Here is a 20,448-nt window from a genome sequence, read left to right on the forward strand (position 1 = left end):
AGTAAAGTGATCTCATTCTTGAAAGCCCAGCATATGGTTGGAAAGGGTTGTCTTTCGTATCTAGCCTTCGTGAGGGATGTCAGTGTTGAGACTCCCAGTATTGATTCTGTTCTAGTTGTGAGGGATTTTCTCGATGTGTTTCCTGCAGACCTGCCGAGCATGCCACCAGACAGGGATATTAATTTTGGCATTGACCTGGTGTCGGGCACTCAGCCTATTTTTATTCCGCCATTGTAAGCACGTGATTTTTGCCTTATATGAGAATTACTCCCAAAAAAAATTCAAAATAAAATGATTTTCCTTGGTGTACAATTTTGAGTATTTTTGTGACATTTTTGGATGATTATTTGTATTTTTCCTTGCATGTTTATTTGTTAGATTAATAAAAATATACAAAAATATGTCGCATTTTGCATGTAAGATTTAATTCTACAATTTGTTAGTAATTAAGTTTGTTTACAAAAAATAAAAATTACAAAAATAGGAATTTTTTGCATTTCTAGCATTTAATGTCCAAATATACAATTCTATGCTTAATTATTACTTAATTGTGCGTTAATTGTTATTGGGAGTTAATTTGCGCTTTTATAACTTAATTTAGTTCTTAATAATAATTTAAGTACTTTTATAATTTAGTTTTAGAAAAAAAATAAAAGAAGAAAAGAGAACAAAAATACAAAGAAAAATCGGATTGGGCCACTTCTTCAAAGTTCAACCCCAGGCCCAAATAATTGCCCAATCTTCCCCATGACACGGTCCACTTCAAACCGGGTCGACCCGGTACGCTCCATTAACCCAAATACCCAACACCCCTTCTTCATTTTTGTCTAACACAAAACAAAACCAAACAAAAAAAGAAACAAAAAAGAAAACCCTAAAACACTAACTCGTCCCCCCCTTCCCTTTTCTTCTTCTTCTCCAAGCTTCCTCACACCCCATCCATGGCTGCCCTTGCATCGTCTTCTTCAAACACACACACACACGCACAGCTCCTTCACCATCATCTTCATCCTCACGCGAGGCAGATCCAAACAAAAGCCAACGAACAGCTCGCCGTCATCGCTGCTCCATCGCCATCGCCATCGCTGCCATGGAAGCTCCATCGCGACCTGCTCCAGCTGCGTTGCTGCTGCCTTCATCGACCTCGTCCCAGCTTCGCCTGATGCATGACGAGCAGTTGCCCCCCGACGTTGCTGCAGCTTCTGCTTCATCGTCCAAACGGACCCAGCTGCTTCTGCCTTCTCGTTCATCTCCAGCCAAACCTCACCACCATGAACGACCACTGCCTCGTCGTCTTTGCTCTAACGCCAAGCGGCTTCTGCTGCTCCTGCTGCACCCAGCGTGGTCGAGCAGCTAGGTTTTCTGAGAGAGAGTAAGCGCGAGGGAGGGAGGGAGCAGAAGAGTTTAAATTGAGGCGCGTTGCGTTGCGTTGCTAAGGGACCGAGCAGACCTTGTCAATATGCTCAAAAATAAACTTCATGATCTTACTGGGAAGCACTCAAACGTGCTTGAAACTGTCCCCGAATGTGAGAAAATGTGTTGAAGCTCTGAGGGAGATTTAGACTGAGCATGACGAATTGGAGGCAAAATTTTTTTGAAGAGAGAGCTGCACTTGAAACCAAACCCCATCTCTGCTGCTTCACATTCGTGTTTGTCGAAATAGTCCATACATAGTTCGAGTTCGTCGTTGGTCAGTCGTTTCGATCCGGTTAGTAGACTTTGAGTTTTATTTGGTCCGTGTTTCGTTTTGACATTCTCAAATCTAAAATCGGCAAATGTTTGTTTTGTTCATTATTTTGTGAATTTCAGTTTGTTTCATGTTTGTTTTTATTGTTCTTGTTTATTGTTTAGGTAAAAATTTGTTAGTTTAATGTTTGTTAGATTCAAATTGAAATTTAATTAATTATTTCTTCAATTTGTTTCATGTGTTTTATGTATTTTTCAGAAATTGTTAATGTTGGTTAAATCATTTAATCCGTCATGTTTGTTGTTTAAAAATAGATTTAGTTCATGTTCATCTTTGTTTGAAGTTCATTTTTAATCCAGTGATTTAATGTAAGTTTATGTTTTTGATTTGTTGATTTAGTTTGAATCATGTATTTTGTTGTTTGTATTGTTGTCTCCTTGCTCATCCATTTTTGGTCTAAGTTAACCAGGATTGGTTCCCGATACGGTTAATTTACTTCCATTAATTTTGAGTTGTGTTGTTCATCGTGTTCATATGATTTGTTGTTGAAGATTGTTGAGAAATTGGTCATCTTGGCTATATTTTGGTTAAGTTATGATTAATTGATTGTTTAGAGCTGATGAGGGTAGTTTGGTAAATTGCAGTATCATTCAGGGGTAAAAGGGTAATTGCAATAAGGTCGGAGGGATAGTTTGGTAATTGAACATTATTATAATTGTTTATGTAGGCATGGGGACAAATTATAATGGGTTGGGGTTGATGTATTTATTTAATTTAGGCATGGGGGACAAATTGTAATGGGTTGAGGTTGATGTATTTATGTAATGTAGTGGGGGACAAAGCATGCCATTAGGGAATATTTGGGGTTGGGGATTCAAGACTTGTCTTGTTATATATAGGGTCATTTGACACATTAAAAGGGGGTTGAACATTATTGAGAGGACTTAGAGATTATTATTGAGAGATTTTTTTTTTACACTTGAGAGCTTACAGATTTTTTTTACATGGGAGCTTTAAGACTTGAGAGTTAGACTGAAAAAGAGAAAGACAACTTGAACTTCTACTTGAATAAATCCTGTTTGTCTCTTCTCGAGTGTTATTCAAAATCAGTAAACTACTGCATCTTGTATATGTCTCTCTTCTGCTTTAACTGTGATTGCACTTTGGGTATTGCTGATTTTTTTTCAATCCGTTGCTGGGTTATTCTACTGGTTATTACTGGTTTGCAGTGTTGCTGAACCTGCTGTTATTGTGTTATTATTGCTGCTGACTTCTCCTTCTTTTGTTCTTGTACTGCCATTTCCAGGTACACATTTGTATACTCTCGGATTGAAGAGAAATGAAATATTAATCAGGCTTTGTTCCTGTTGAATCCCTCCTGTTTAGATTTGTGTTTGAATATAATTTTCCTTTCTTTGTATAAAAATGTAGTTGATTGATTAAATGAGTAATGATGTCGCATATGTATAACTTCTTCATTCTAATAATGTTAGTTTAAATTAATCAAAGAATAGTTAATCTGTTTTGATATTATGGTGTGTCAATCTCACGTTTTAGTATTATTGAATAATAGAATATAGAATGAAAGCAGTTTTTCTTTGTACAAACTCGGTCGCAATTTTCCATTCGCATTAGCCGTAAACTAATAACTAATAAGTTACGTTTTTAGCATGTAATTAATTAAGAGATTTTCTTTTATTTTAGAGATGAACTTAATAGAAAAATATAGTCACTGTAGGTTTATCCTTTTAAATAAAAATGAGACGAGCCTCGGCAAACAAAAATGCACAAACTGCGGGGCCCTCTAAATGTATATATTAAAATACTTAGAATTCGGGACAGGCCGTTTAGCGAATTTTACGGTCTTCCCAAAATAACAATACGTTAGTTGTTTTAGGCGCACCTTTAATAATTTAACCTTCTTCAACACGGGTGCACATTGATGTGACCCAAATCCAAATCTCAACGGAGTCAAAATGTGTTGACGACCACGGGTGCATTGATTGTGACGTGGTTCGAGATGCATTTTTACGACGTTGCAATTCTATAAAAATAAACGATAATAATAAAAGCGGTTTTAAACTTAATAAAAGCACATAAGTCACAACATGTATTTAAATTAGATATTTAGCCATTATAACAATTTAAGCGACCGTGCTAGAACCACGGGATTCGAGGGTGCCTAACACCTTCCCTCGGGTCAACAGAATTCCTTACTTAGAATTTCTGGTTCGCAGACTTCATTTGGAAAAGTCGAAAATTTCCTCAATTTGGGATTCAAGATAAACCGGTGACTTGGGACACCAAAAGCCAAACCTTTCCCAAGTGGTGACTCTGAATTAAATAAATAATCTCATTTCGAATATTGTCACTTAAATTGGAAAAACTCTCTCGCGCATTTACCCTTCGGGGAGGGCGCGCAAAAAGGAGGTGTGACAGCCATATCGTATGGCACTAGCGGAGTTGAAGGAATTAAAGGAGCATCTTCAGGAACTCCTTGATAAAGGGTTCATTCAGCCTAGTGTATCACCTTGGGGTGCGCCGATTCTATTTGTGAAGAAAAAGGATGGCACTATGAGGATGTGCATTGATTATAGACAATTGAACAAGGTAACAATTAAGAACAAGTATCCTTTGCCTCGCATTGATGATTTATTCGACCAGCTTTAGGGAGCGAGAGTGTTTTCCAAGATTGATCTCCGTTCAGGTTATCACCAGTTGAAGATTAGGGACTTGGATATTCTTAAGACATCTTTCAGGACCCGATATGGTCATTATGAGTTCTTGGTGATGTCTTTTGGGCTGACCAATGCCCCAACAACGTTTATACATTTGATGAACAGTGTGTCGGCCTTATCTTGACTTGTTTGTCAAAGTTTTTATTGATGATATTCTGGTGTATTCGAGTATTCAGGAGGAGCACACATAGCATTTGAGAGTTATGTTGTAGAGATTGAGGGAGGAGAAGCTTTATGCAAAATTCTCCAAGTGTGAGTTTTGGCTCAGTTCAGTGGCTTTCTTGGGGCACGTGGTGTCCAACGAGGGTATTCAGGTTGATCCAAAGAAGATAGAGGTGGTTCAGAGTTGTCCCAGACCGTCCTCAGCCATAGAGATTCACAACTTTCTTGGTTTGGCAGGCTATTATCGCTAGTTTGTTCAAGGATTCTCATCTATCACATCGCCTTTGACCAAGTTGACTTAGAAGGGTGCTTCATTTGTATGGTCAGACAAGTGTGAGGAGAGCTTTCAGAAGCTCAAGACAGCCTTGACTACAGCTCCAGTGTTGGTTCTGCCATCAACTTTAGGTTCATATACTGTATATTGTGATGCTTCAAGAGTTGGTATTGGTTGTGTTTTGATGCAGGAGGGTAGAGCTATTGCTATGCTTCCCGTCAGTTGAAGCCCCATAAGAAGAACTACACCGTTCATGATTTGGAGTTGGCTGCCATAGTTCACGTGTTGAAGATTTGGAGGCATTACTTGTATACTGTGTCTTGTGAGGTGTTTATTGATCATCGTAGCCTCCAGCACTTGTTCAAACAAAAGAATCTCAATTTGAGGCAGCTGAGGTGGTTGGAGTTTCTTAAGGATTATGATATAACTATATTGTACCATCCGGGAAAGGCCAATGTGGTGGCCGATGCCTTGAGCCGAAAGGTGGTGAGTATGGGGAGTTTGGCATATATTCCAGTTGGGGAGAGACCTCTTGCAGTTGATGTTCAGGCCTTGGCTAATCGGTTCTTGAGATTAGATATTTCGGATCCTAGTCAGGTATTGGCTTGTGTGGTTTCTCGGTCTTCCTTATATGATCGCATTAGAGAGCGCAATTATGATGATCCGCATTTGCTTATCCTTAAGGACAGAGTTCAACACGATGATGATAGAGATGTGACCATTAGTGATGATGTGGTGTTGAGAATGCAGGGTCGGATTTTTGTGCCTAATGTGGATGGTCTTCGGGTGTTGATTCTGGAGGAGGCCCATAGCTCACGGTATTCCATTCATCTGGGTGCCACGAAGATGTATCAGGATTTGAGGTAGAACTATTGGCGGCGGAGAATGAAGAAAGACATTGTGGGATATGTGGCTCGGTATCTCAATTGTCAGCAGGTGAAATATGAGCATCAGAGACCGGGTGGCTTGCTTCAGCGGATGGATATTCCAGAGTGGAAGTGGGAGAGGATCACTATGGACTTTGTTGTTGGACTTCCACAGAATTTGAGAAAGTTCAATGCTATTTGGGTGATTGTGGATCGGCTGACCAAGTCCGCGTACTTCATTCCTGTGTGTACTACCTATTCTTCAGAGCGGTTGGCAGAGATCTATATCCGGGAGATTGTTCGCTTGCATGGTGTCCAAGTTTCCATCATCTTAGATAGAGGCACTCAGTTTACTTCGCAATTTTGGAGGTCTGTGCAGCGAGAGTTGGGTACTCAGGTTGAGTTGAGCACAGCTTTTCACCCTCAGACGGACGGGCAGTCTGAGCGCACTATTCAGATATTGGAGGACATGTTGCATGCTTGTGTCATTGATTTCGGAGGGTCATGGGATCAGTTTCTACTGCTTGCAAAGTTTGCTTATAACAACAGCTACCAGTCGAGTATTCATATGGCTCCATATGAAGCTTTGTATGAGAGGCGGTGTTGGTTGGTTCAAGCCTTGTGAGGCTAGGCTATTGGTGACAGACTTGGTGTAGGATGCTTTGGAAAAGGTAAAGGTGATTCAGGAGAGGCTTCGTATAGCGCAGTCAAGGCAAAAGAGTTATGCTGACAGGAAGGTTTGAGATGTGCCCTACATGGTTGGTAAGAAGGTTCTATTGAAGGTTTCGCCCATGAAGGGTGTTATGAAATTTGGGAAGGAAAATTGAGTCTGCGGTTCATTGGGCCTTTTGAGGTGCTTTGGAGGATTGGGGAGGTGGCTTATGAGCTTGCTTTGCCACCCAGCTTGTCGAGTGTGCATCCAGTATTTCATGTTTCTATGCTCCGGAAGTATATTGGGGATTTGTCTCATGTTCTGGATTTCAGCACGGTTTAGTTGGATGATGATTTAACCTATGATATGGAGCCAATAGCTATTTTGGGTTATTACGTTCGGAAGTGAGGTCAAAAGATATAGCTTCAGTGAAAGTGCAGTGGAGAGATCAACCCGTGGAGGAGGCTACCTGGGAGATCGAGCGGGAGATGCAGAGCAGATATCCTCACCTGTTTGAGACTTTAGGTATGTTTCTTGACTCGTTCGAGGACTAACGTTTGTTTAAGTTGGGGAGGATGTGACGACCCGACTAGTCGTCTCGTGAATTACAGCTCAGTTTCCCCCATTTCTGCTTCTTTATGCTTTGTTTATCCGTGTAATAGGGCATCGGGTTGGTTGGATCGAATCCGGAATAATTTTGATAAGGTTTGAGACACTTAGTCTCTTTTGAGGAAACTTAAGTTAAAAAAGTCAACTAGATCTTGACTTATGTGTTAGAGAGCTCGGATGTGAGTTTCGATTGTTCGGATAGCTTCGGGAGGTGATTTGGGAGTTAGGAGCGCGATCAGAATGAGTTTTGGAGGTTCGGAGTAGATTTAGGCTTGAATTGGCGAAGTTGATATTTTGGCGATATCTGGTTGGTAGGCGAGATTTTGATATAGGGGTCGGAATGGAATTCCGAGAGTTGCAGTAGCTCTGTTTGTGTCATTTGGGATGTGTGCGCAAAATTTTAGGTCATTCGAATGTGGTTTGGTTGGGTTTTTTTATCAAAAGCATAATTTAGAAGATTTTGGAATTCTTAGGCTTGAATCTGATGCGAATTTGGTGTTTCGATGTTATTTTTAGCGTTCCGAAGGTTGGAACAAGTTTGAATGAGGTTATGGGATATGTTGGCATGTTTGGTTGAGGTCCCGGGGGCCTCGGGTGAGTTTCAGGTGGTCAATCAGACAATTCATGTTGTTTGGAATTGCAGAAAAAACTGTTGAAATGTTGCAGAGAAATTGACCTTCGCGTTCGCGAGTAGGTCCTCGCGTTCGCGAAGGGTTGGTTGATAAGGCAGATGATTTTAGCCTTCGCATTCGCGAGGAAGGCTCCGCGTTCGCGAAAGGATGGATGTTTGTGCATCGCATTCGCGAGAAGGGGAGCGCGTTCGCGTAGAGGAAATTGGTCAGCTGGGTTTGATGTCGAGTTGTTCATCGCGTTCACGAGATAGGGAGTGCGTTCGCGAAGAGTAAGTCTGAGGAACCATCGCGTTCGCGATGGGCATGTCGCATTCGCGTAAAAGGATTTTTGGTCAAAGTCATTTTGTACTTCGCGAACGCGAGGCGTTGACCGCGTTCGCGAAGAAGGAATTAAGGCTTGGGCAGAACGTTTAAATACTCTTCTTGTTCGTGATTTTGGGATTTATTTCTTCCATTGTTGATCATTTTTGGAGCTTTTTGAAGAAGATTGAAAAGAGATTCAAAGGAATCACATGGAGGTAAGAATTTTGGACTTAAAACTCGATTCTAATGTGAATTCCACCTAAATAATCATGGAAATTAAGCCAAAAATTGAAGAACTAGGGCTTGGAAATTTAGACCTTTGATTGAGGATTTGAAGGACCATTTGAGGTCGGATTTCAGAACTTTTGATATGTAAGAACTCGTGGAGAGATAAGGAATCTATTGATGTAAAAATTATCAAATTCCAAGACGTGGGCCCGGGGGTCGGGTTTTGATAATTTCGGGATTTATGTTGTAAATTGATTATTTTAGCTTGGGATTCGTTCCCTTAGCATATTTTGACATCCTTATTCTGATTTTGGATAGATTCCGCGCGAGTGGAGGCCGAATCGAGGGGCAAAGGCATCGCGAGTTAGAGATTTGATTGGATTGAGGTGAGTAATGATTGTAGATGATGTTTTGAGGGTATGAATCCCGGATCGCACATCGTTGTGCTATATTGAAGTGATGCACACGCTAGATGACGAGCGTGAGGTCGTGCACCATTGGGGAGGTGACTTAGTCCGTCCCGAATGACTATTTTACCGCGTATTTGACTGAAATTTATTTGCTATCATCATTATTTGGGCTGAATGCCATATTTGGGCTTCATGTCAACTATTTGAATCATTCGGGTACTTTTATTGATATTTCCTCACTTTTTTGACTTTATACTTGAACTCAGTCATGTTATATTTTACCGTTTTTCGTACTCAGCCATGTTTACTCTGTTTTAACACTTAAATGATCTTTTAATGATATTTTGGGCTGAGAATCATGTTTTACTATTGCCCGAGTGGCTTGTGAGGATTTTGACTGAGTAAGGCCGATGACCTATGTTGTGAGGAAATATTTGATATTGATTATGAGGCCGAGGGCTTGAGGTATGTACGCTACAAGGTAGCTTGATTGATATGAGGCCGAGAACCTAGTGATGATGCCACGAGATGACTTGATATTGCGCTTGGGCCGTAAAGGGGCCCTCCAGGAGTCTGCATACCCGAGTTAGCGCGAGAACCTATTGTGATGTGAGATTGAGCCCGAGGGGTTGGTATTGTTCTGAGATGTTGCCCGAGGGGCGGATTTGTTGATACGGTGCCCGAGAAGCGAACCTTTATGTGTTATCTTTTCTTAATTGCCTGCCAACTTACCTGCTTAATTGTTGAAAAAGACTTTTCATGAAGTTAAATTTGAGTTAAAGGATTTTTACCTATCTTTCACTGGTTTACTATTTTTTAGGGTTTTACTGCTTCATTATAACATGTCTTATGCCTTAAGTGATTTCCTGTTTTCAGTCTTTATTTATGATTATTACTCACTGAGTTGGAGTACTCACTTTACTCCCTATAACCTGTGTGCAGATTCAGGCGTATCGGGTCCCGCTCCCGAGTACTGATCATTTCCAGCTCCGGCGAATCCGAAGAGTCTCTAGTTAGCTGTCGGCGTTCACAGCCCAGAGCTCTTCCCTATCTTATTTCTTCATGTTCTTAGTTTCTGTATTAAACTCTGTAATTTGATTTGGAGTATTCCGGATTGTTTAGATGCTCATGACTAGTGACACCCCGGTATCGGGCTGTGTTGGGTTATTTTTCGCGAAATATGCTATTAACTGCTTAAACCTTGGTTTATTTGATCATGCTTAGACTGTTTCTTAATGCTTAACTGTTAAATACTGAAATGGGTAGTGTCGGCTGGTCTTGTCTTCATGAGAGGCGTCATCACGATCGGGTCTGGGTTTAGGGTCGTGACGGTATTCTACTATATATTAAGCATTATGTATTCATATATGTATTCAGCAGATTGTGGTGTATATATATTGAAGTTTGTATTCATATGTATTCACATATATCTACAACATGCATTTATATGTATTCCACTATATATTAAGCATTATGTATTTATATGTATTCAGCAGATTGTAGTGTATTGCCATATGTAAAATCGAATTATACCGATTGCTATATATATTTGTATGAATTTCGAATTTTATTTAGTAAACAAAACTTCTACGAACGATAGCAACAAAGAGAGGCAGAAATGAATCTCTAGAGATTGCTCTGTTTTGGGTAATTTTTGGCTAAGAATATTCTATAAGTGGAAATACAAATTATGCGTGTTATAATTGAGTTAGTTGAGTTATATTAGGAGTCTATCGCGTTAATTGATTCACTTACCGTTTTAAATAGCTAAAAGGACCCCTTTTTCCGTAGATTTACGTTACGGTATTCACGAATACAGCTCGCGAATATAGTCGAATACATTCTCTGCTTAGCTGGACTCCCCTATTTTTTGCCGAGTTTTGTTATTATATTTATGAATACAGTAGCAAAAATACATCAAATACAGTTTATAACAATTGAAAACACAACTATAAAAAATAATTTAGTAAATGATAGCTATAATAAGTTAATAACCACTAAACAATAGTGATTCGTGAAAAATTCCAATATTTTATGAATGACCCTTCAAAAGCTTCAAAAGCCAACTTCCCTATACTCCTTAGGCAGAGTGTACAAATTAGTCACGAACCCATTTCTATAGGCGGGACCTCTGTCACGAGACATTGGTCCCACATTCATTATGAACTCCAAGTTCTTTCTCCTCCTTTTGATACAGACTAACAAAAAGCCAAACATGTCCTTAGATCCCACTATCCACCTACCGTCAATCCGAACACGGCTCTTCCCCTTGTGGACCACACCTTTTACCCCAAACGACAACTCATACTCTCACAAACGACAACTTTGTATTTTTCAACAGTAATTAATTCCAATTTTATTTGGCTAAGACCATACCACGTGCCGCTATCCAATTCGTCATTTCCTAGATATCCCTCCTCCTTCAGATCACTTCTCGTTTGATCAATAAATAAAGCAAATAGGAGAGTTACGACAGTTACTCAGTTGTAATTAGTCAGTTTTAGTAAGCAAAAAATAATTTCGAAAAACGTTTCTGACTATAGAAAAAAAGAGCACAGAGAAGTAATAATGAGTTCGGAAAATTGGAGTTTGACGGCGAAGCTTTGTGATTCGTGCAAAACGACGTCGGCAACGGTGTTCTGCCGGGCAGATTCAGCTTTTTTATGCTTAGGATGCGACTGCAAAATCCACGCGGCGAACAAGCTAGCGTCGCGTCACGCGCGGGTCTGGGTTTGCGAGGTGTGCGAGCAGGCCCCGGCGAGCGTCACGTGCAAGGCGGACGCCGCCGCTCTCTGCGTCACGTGCGACCGCGATATCCACTCTGCGAATCCATTAGCGCGTCGTCACGAGCGTTTCCCCGTTGTTCCCTTCTACGACTCCGCCGTCGCAAAATCTCACGGCGGCGTTAATGATGATGAGAAGTACTTTGATAGTCATGAGAATAATCCTCAACCGGAGGAAGAGGCGGAGGCGGCGTCGTGGATACTTCCGACGCCGAAAGAAGGGACTGATAATCAGTATAAATCAGCTGATTATTTGTTTAATGATATGGATTCGTATTTGGATATGGATATTATGTCGTGTGATCAAAAACCGCATAATATTCTTCAGCTGCATCAGCAGTATTGCTCGGATGGCGTGGTGCCTGTGCAGAACAAGAACGAGAGTAGCCATTTGCAAGGTCCAGTTGTTGATGGATTTCCAACGTACGAAATGGACTTTATTGGATCTAAACCATACTTGTACAACTTCAACTCTCAGTCCATTAGCCAAAGTGTATGTCCTCTTCTCTCTTCATTTTCTTCTGAATTGAGCTACAATAATAATTCAGTTCCTAGGTTCAAGAAAATGTATCACAGCTTTATGTTGCAGCTAGGTTTGTCAGAATTCAAAGAGATTGTAAAGACAACTTATGTTTGTATAATTTCTAAGTGTATGATCTCACTAATTATATGCGTTGGGTAAATTTAATGCAGGTTTCTTCATCATCTATGGACGTGGGAGTTGTGCCGGAGCACAGTGCAATGGCGGATGTATCAAACAGCTTAGTGATGAACTCATCGGCCGACACCGTAGCGAACGCAGTCTCTGGTTTAGACAGAGAAGCAAGGGTATTGAGGTACAGAGAGAAAAGGAAGAACAGAAAGTTCGAGAAGACTATTCGGTATGCTTCTAGAAAGGCTTACGCAGAGACCCGACCCAGAATCAAAGGAAGATTCGCTAAGCGTACTGAGATTGAAGTCGACTCCCTTCTCGCCGCCGATGCGTCTTATGGCGTTGTTCCATCTTTTTAGGAGTTATAAATATTTATGTGGAATTTGTCGACTAAAAAATGAAAAAACAGTTGGTTTTTAGTTTTCTCCTTTTCATGTTGTTATTAATGAGGATCATGATTATGTAAATATTCTTATTTTGTTCCAATTTTGTTCTTTATTTGGTATTTTGCCTTTCGTATTTGCAGTTTTGTGTAATTCAATTATCAGCAGCTGTTTTTATCTAAGAGATTAGCTCCACATCCTTCTCAAAAAGAAAGAGATCAGCTCCACGTACGGGAAACAAATTTCAGTAAGGATTAAGGATATCAGGTTTGAGCTTTGATTTTATTTGTCTGTAGAATGAATCTACAGGAGAATAATAATTTCACCAAAACAAAAAAAAACAAAAAAAATCCAGGCAAAATTGCTATATCCTCGATTCAGAAGAGATAAATGAGTTTGGGAGGCTGTTCATTCTGAAAATACCTTAAATAGGTATTTGAGCCACATTAAAAGAGATGGATTTTACCCAATAAGGCTACTTGGGATTCTGCTTGAACGTAACGGAAGCCATTATCAATAAATAAAAGTACATCTTATTCATTAACTTCTCTAAAATATTTTTGTCATAGTTAATTAGGACATTCAAACCAACTTTAATACGAACTCTAGCGATTATCAGTTAACAAGCAGGAGCTCAAATTTGGTGTACAGTTAACCAGAAGCTGGCCCTTAGAAGTAGGGTTGTGCACGGATCGGATCGGATTTAGCATATTTCGGATTCGGATTCTAGAAAATGCAATCCGAATCCGATCCGAATTATATCGAATCAGATCGGATTTTAAAGTTTGGATCGGATCGGATATCGGATCGCATTATTATGCTTCAAAGTTAAACTAATATGTATATTTTCTTTGTAAAAGACGCAATACATTAAGAAAAATTCATGTTTATACAATTATGAGAGTACTATGGTGTCAATATAGCTAAATCTAGCAATTGTAAAGGTAATAACTTGGAGGTTGATGTAAATTAAAGTGTAATATTCATACATGTCCTAATAATTTCGGATTTTGGATTGGATTGGATTAAAATATACCAACCCGAAATCCGAAATTTTAATAAACACAATACGAAATCCGATCCAATCCAAAATCCAAAATTGAATGGATCGGTTCGGATTTCGGATATCTGATCAGAATAAACAGCCCTACTTAGAAGAGTTCTAGTAAGTAGTAGCTTGTTAATGGCAAAGAATTAATATATCTAAATATGGGTTTTAAGTGTTGAGGTTTTAAGCTAAAATAGGTTTAAAAGAGGGTAAATGAGAAATGAACGGAAAATGAATTTTTTAAAAATTTTCTCCTTGACAATGAGACATTGTCACATATTGGAAGAGGAAAAGGTTTTTGATGAGTATATATACAATTGTTCTTCTTGTAGCTTTTAAAGAGCTAAGAAGAAGGCAAGCCTCGCGCCGTTGTCGCTCGGCTCGACTTCAGCTTCAGATCTGGATTGATTGATTAATTTTTTGGACTAAATTTATTTGTTAATAGTAAATATTAACGTAATCCGTATCTGTAGCGGAAGATTAATAATCCAAATTATCCGTTTCATTGACTGTCCGTTTTTTGTAACGGAAAACGTTTCCTCTGCCCGTTTTAATTTGCGTAAATGGCCATTTTACGTAACTGGCCTCTGAAGAGTTACAACTCTTCATTTGAACTCAATAGGTTGGGGCAATAAATTGCAGTCCATTCTCTCAGATTTTCCATACAAATTTCTAAGTTCTCCTCCTTTCTTTTGCATTATTTTAACTACAAAGAAAACATCAGTAAGTGTGATTTACTATCGATCTTTGTGTTTGATGAAACACTGGGGTTTGAAGTACCGCTACACCAGTGTGTAATTCGTTTTAACCTGGAAGGAAAAATAATCCACAACCTTGAATACTAGGAGAGGATTAAATTCCTTAAGGAAACACTATGAATTCAGCGGGCTAATTAAATTCTGTTTCGTTTACATTTCTGTTTATATGCTATTTTATCTTCTCCCGAATTATGTTACAAATACAAAATACTAACATTAAGATCATTGTAGAATAGTCTTGTCACAAAGTAAGAGTTGATACAGTGTGATTAGAAGTTCATGAGTTCAAACTAAACACCTATTAGAAAAAAGAGTCCAAAACTTTTCTAATGCTTTTTTGGGCAAAAAATACGTTTTTACTACTAAAAAAAAGTTACAAAAATAAGTAAAACGCAGTATTATACTGCGTTTTAATTTAACGGAAAATTAGTCGTTAAAGTAAAACACAGTACTATACTGCGTATAAACGCAATATTGTACTGCATTTTCCTATTAATATTGGGCCCAGCTATATTTAATTAAAGGGAAATGCAGTACAATACTGTGTTTAAGCAAAACGCAGTATTATACTGCATTTTGCTTTAAAATAATAAAAAGTCATTCTTTCTCAAGACAACGACAGAACCATCACCATTAAAAAAGAACATCCCTGCTGGTCCCCCCCACCCCCACCCCCCACCCCCGTTCAAAATTTTAAAAAATTTTTTTGGGCCCCACGTCACCCAAAAGTAAAGAGTTTAGGTCCCGCATACAAGACAAACTTTGGATTCCTTCATTCGGGTGCAAAATTTCGATTTGAATCAATTTCAAAAAACTTAAATCGAGGTATTTCGATTTTGTTTATGTCGAAACTCGTATAGTACATGCATATTTGTATTGTTGAATATGTTTCCACGTTAATTTGTGTCATGTTTGTGTTTAAATTTGTATCTTATTTATACCCGGATTGATTTATTAGCTTTGGGACAAAAAATTGTTAAAATTTGATAAATAATTTTTAATGTTAATGTTATGTTTTTATTTGCTTAAATAATAAATAAATATTATTTATTTAGTTTGTTGTTCATATTTGTATGTTATGTTTGTTGTTTTTATATGTAATAGTAACCTTTTAGCGTAGTAAAATATAGAGCATTTTAGCGTAGTAAAATGTAGAGCCTTTTAGCGTAGAGTCTCTACAGTTTAAGTATGTAGTAACTGCAAACTCTATCCAATTACACTTTACAAAATTAATTATTTAATTTATAAAAATAAACTTACAAAAGTAAAAAATTAATATATGTTGTCAAATTAACTCAAATATCGAGCCTGGAACCCATACATAATTATTCAGTCCAATATTAAAAATAATTAATTATTTAATTTATTAAGCTAACAAAATTCTAAAAATGTTGAAATTGACACGCATAATAATTAAGGATAGCTTGATGCTACCGGGCCTCAAATATCGAGCCTGGAACCCGTACATAATTATTAAGTCCAATTCAAGGAATTTTAATTTAATTTATTAAACTAACAAAATTCTAAAAATGTTGAAATTGACACGCATAATAATTAAGGATAACTTGGTGTTATCGGGCCTCAAAAATCGAGACCGGAACCCATAAATAATTACTCAGTCCAATATTAAAAATAATTATTTAATTTATTAAACTAACACGCACAATTAATTTTCTTTAAATTATAGTAAAAGACATGGACTTTCCGCCTGCGCATCCTGGACCTGTCGAGGATCAGCTATTAGTGTTGCACGGCGACCATAGGTCCTCCTTTGTATGGGAGGGACAACTATCGGATGAGCCTATCCGCGCCAGGAGACCTGACGATTTGTGGCAGTTCATGGCGCAACATCCTTTCCATGCCCGCGCAGTCGCGTGCCTACAGGCTATGGGCTTCTATACGATTTTTCGGATTGGGCGGATGCAGCTTGATTGGTCTCTCATCACGGCCTTGGTAGAGCGGTGGAGACCGGAGACACATACTTTTCACTTGCCCACTGGAGAGGCCACCATCACGCTGGAGGATGTTCAGGTTTTGTACGGGCTGCGCGTAGATGGACGGGCCGTGGCACTGCCCCAGTACATTAGATCCATGACGCGTGGACAATATTTGGATATGATGGGGCAGTTTACTGGTTATAGACCTCAGGATGACGCTGTACAGAGAGGGGCAGTCGCATTGCCTTATCAGACATCAGAGATCATATGGCGTTTTTGCACCCAGACATTACCGGCGAGACAGAGGATCTCCATATTGAGAGGTACACGTGGTTGGCGTTGCTCCTGCTTTTCGGGTGTGTCTTGTTCCCGAACACTTCAGGGAGTCTAGTGAGTATGCGTTTTCTCCATCATCTTCAGCAGCTGGATGATTTACCCTTGTACAGCTGGGGTGCTGTTGTTCTCGCATACCTGTATAGGAGCATGTGTCGGGCGAGCATGCTTTGCGCGGTGGACATATGTGGATTTCTGCCCCTCCTACAGGTGACAACATTTTCGAATACTTTGTTCATTACTCCGAATTCTATATGGTCGAAATGACTCATAAATTTTACATCAACCTTTTATCTTAGGTTTGGGCCTGGCAGCGGATCATGCCGTTGCAGCCACCTCTACCACCACTTGCGCATGATAAGGCTTATCCATTTCTCCCTCTAGCTTCTAGGTGGGTTCTCCGGCGTGGGAACTACCGAGGGACCGATGCTCATCATAATCTCCCCCTTGTTAGGGATATGTTAGATATGCTGGTGGCCGGACAGGTAAATATGTACCTATACTTACTTGTTATAAATTGAGTTGTGTTGCGCATACTCACTTTTATGTTATTATTTGGTAGTTCATTTGGATGCCATACAATGACGAGTTGCTAGCTCAGCTGCCCGATTATTGCTTAGTCGACCAACTGCTTTGGAGCACCTCCGTCCCGATGATCTTCTTCGATATGGTTGAGTATCATGCCATAGAGCGTGTGCTTCTCCAATTTCACCGTCCCTAGCCTATACTAGGGGAGCCTGCATGGGTCCCTACACACTATCAGCGGGAGGACCGTGTCAGGGTGGACGATATATTTATGGGATGGCTAGAGTAGCAGGTCCATATTTGGGAGCAGTGAGAGTACTGTATTTCGCCACCACCTTCACTTACCTAGGAGGCCACTATTTATCTGTATACATCATAGTACCGCCGTCACACCCGACTGATGATCAGGAACCCCATTCATGTACTTGGCGAGCGCTACAGACCATACGCCGGAAGGCACGAGTCATTAGTATGTTTTTGTGGCTTATTAATATCTTATATTTGTTATATAGCGTTATTCTTTTAATATCTTAAGTGTTTCACAGGCTATTGGGCATCACCTGGTCTACCGGTTGGGACAGGAGATGCAACAGCATACCGACAGTGCTGCACTCGTTGAGTATGGCTGGCGGGTGGTAGATCTGGCTCGTCGGACCCTAATTCAAGCGAGAGATGGCGCGAGGTTGGATCACGAGGCTCATTATGCGGCCCTAGAGGACTACCATCGGGGTAGGGATATCCCACGAGGCAGGGGTAGGGCACGAGGGAGGGGTGCCCCACAGGGTCGCGGGGGTCGCGAGGGACGGAGAGGAGGTGGTCCCCAGCAAGGGGGCGTTGAGGCACCTGTCGACCCACCTGTTGAGGGACATGATGAGGATTTTGGAGATGAGGATCTTGGAGATGATCAGCCGGGTTATATACCTCAGGTAGATGAGCCTTCCAGCAGCATGCCGTCGTACAACTTTCAGTTATCTCTGCCAGCATCGCAGGTCACCCCGTCAGGAGCATTGTCAATCATAGGTACATTCGACGGGGATGTAGACCAGTACTTTGCATGCCCATCTACCACAGCTGAGGATCGGCTGACCCAGGACGTGGATGGCGAGCGCAAGTTGAGTTATGCCTCATCTCCAGCGGTTGATGCGGATTTACCACAGGCGCAGGTATGTTTGTATTACTTTAAAATTTCAATTTGTTTTCTTTTCCTTAATGAGCTGCCATTAATTAATTTTTAACTTTCTTATGAAGGCTTCGTCCCAGCCCATCTTTGAGGCCACTATATGCTTTGATGAGGACACCACAGATGCATATACTCAGGAGGACGACGAGACCATAGTGAGAAAATATTTTTTGACTTAACATGTACAATACAAATATACTTTGTCACATGCTAAGATTAGTACTTGTTTTGTAGGTTGCTGACAGCCCGACGGCCTATTCTTCCGATCCTGCCAGCTGTGGTATCGATGCTGCTGCACATCCTCACATAAAGAGGCGGCTTGATGATGATGATCCAGATAGTGTACCCGGGCGATAGGGGATGCGACTCAGGCCAGCAGCAGCACTGAAGCACATAGGCCGCGAGACTCATTGATTTACTTATGTTTTTACTTTGTGTAAATAGTGCATTATGTAAATAATGGTAACAATTATCTTTTAACAATAATTTTATTTTAATTGCATTTGAATAGCAATTTTACTTTAACAGTACAATACAAGAACAAACCTTACAAACCTAACACAAAAATAAACAGTAGAACTAATGAAAACACTGGACAAAGGAAATATAAAGATACACTACAACGCTCAACACGTACATGCCATTGTTTAGTCACTACCGCCTAGTATTCTCTGCTTCATCCACTCGAGCTTGTTTTTCAACTTTTTTTTTATTCTTCCGCCTCCTTGAGTTTCGCCTTCAACTCTGCAATTTCAAGATTGGATTGGCGCTCTCTGTCCCACTGCCCTGTACACATATCATGAAGATGATACAATTTGTCTTTGTAATATTCCTGCTCACATAGTTCATCAATCCATACCTTAAAATTGCATGTAGGCACGCCGGGTTGCCTATAAAACATGTTCATACACGCCCAGTAGCGGCGTCCAGCTTCTTCCCAACAATTGTACATCATGCTTTTGATTCCACAGTCGCACTTTGGGCAATAAAGGGGTTGTCGAGACATTTCTTAAAGAGAAACTTTGGTTTTATGGAAATATCTGCTATAGGTTGTTGTTAAGCGCAAAAAATAACTAGAATGCGCTTGTTATTTATAGACAAAATTTCACATATAACGTAGTATTATACCACGCTTTACATACATGTAAAACGTAGTATTATACCACGCTTTGCATATTAAATTTCTCTGAAACAACATTGTTTTATCACATGGTTTTCAGCTTTTTCAGAACGACATGACAACTCAACAAAGCGTAGTATTATACTGCGCTTTACATAGTCTTAAGATGCAAGGAAACAACTTTTTCACATGCGTTTCTATTAATACGTTGAATATTTGAACAATTCTATGAAGAAAATAATACATTATGTAGATAATGGCAAAAATTCTAGTTTAACGACACAGGTTATTGTGACAGAATTTGAACAACAATTTTATTTAAACATGACAACACAAACACCAACACGGCAAATCTAACGATACACATAACAAAAACAAACAGTAGAACTAATGAAAAGATACACTAATATGCTCAACATGTACAAGCCACTGTTTAGTCACGACCGCGTACTACTATTTGCTCCCACCACTGGAGTTGGTCTTCCAGCTTTTTTTTCTCTTCTTCTACCTCATTGAGTTTCGCCTTCAACTCATCAATTTCTTGGTTGGTTCGGCGCTCGCGTATCGCTTGCCTCGTACAGGTAATATGAAGATCATAAATTCTTTCTTTGTAGTACTCCTGGTTACATGGTTCATCCATCCATACCTCAAATTCACATGTAGGCTTGTCGGGTTGCTCGTCCTCCTTGTTCATACATGCCCAGTAGCAGCATCCACCATCTGGCCACCATTTGTACAAACTGCATTTTTCTCCGCAATAGCACCTTGGGACATAAACGGGTTGTTCAGATATTTCTTAAAGAGAAACTTTGGTTATTGTTAAGTGCAGAACATAAGTAGCATGCGCCCGTTATTTATAGTCAATATTTCACACAAAACGTAGTATTATACTGCATTTTAGTTATTGAAGTTTAACGACATGACAACTCAACAAAACGTAGTATTATACCATGCTTTACAGATTAAAGTTATTCTGCAACAAAACAGGTTTTTCACATGGTTTTCAGCTTTTTCAGAACGACATGACAACTCAACAAAACGTAGTATTATACCACGCTTTACATATTAAAGTTATTATGCAATTAAACAGCTTTTTCTTCAGTCATTCCAACTTTTTGAGAACGACAATACAATAGATAAAACGTATTATTGTACCACGCTTTACATA

The 20,448-nt window shown here is 39.7% G+C and overlaps 1 protein-coding gene across 1 annotated transcript; it reads left to right on the plus strand.

Moving 5' to 3' along the window:
• The first annotated feature begins 11,002 nt into the window (after positions 1-11,002).
• Positions 11,003-12,482, plus strand: LOC104211353 (zinc finger protein CONSTANS-LIKE 4). Its single transcript, XM_009760395.2, has 2 exons — positions 11,003-11,837; positions 12,038-12,482. The coding sequence occupies exons 1-2, from the start codon at positions 11,130-11,132 to the stop codon at positions 12,353-12,355; spliced, it is 1,026 nt and encodes a 341-aa protein (XP_009758697.1). The 5' UTR covers positions 11,003-11,129; the 3' UTR covers positions 12,356-12,482.
• The last annotated feature ends 7,966 nt before the right edge of the window (positions 12,483-20,448 follow it).

The sequence above is a fragment of the Nicotiana sylvestris genome, chromosome 10 (assembly GCF_000393655.2).
Source record: "Nicotiana sylvestris chromosome 10, ASM39365v2, whole genome shotgun sequence".
Classification (NCBI taxonomy): domain Eukaryota; kingdom Viridiplantae; phylum Streptophyta; class Magnoliopsida; order Solanales; family Solanaceae; genus Nicotiana; species Nicotiana sylvestris.

Bases quoted from the DNA above. Each gene is read 5' to 3' on its own strand.
- LOC104211353 (XM_009760395.2), top strand. From the start codon at position 11,130: ATGAGTTCGGAAAATTGGAGTTTGACGGCGAAGCTTTGTGATTCGTGC. The intron at 11,838-12,037 runs GTATGTCCTCTT...AATTTAATGCAG, and splicing joins CTCAGTCCATTAGCCAAAGT to GTTTCTTCATCATCTATGGA.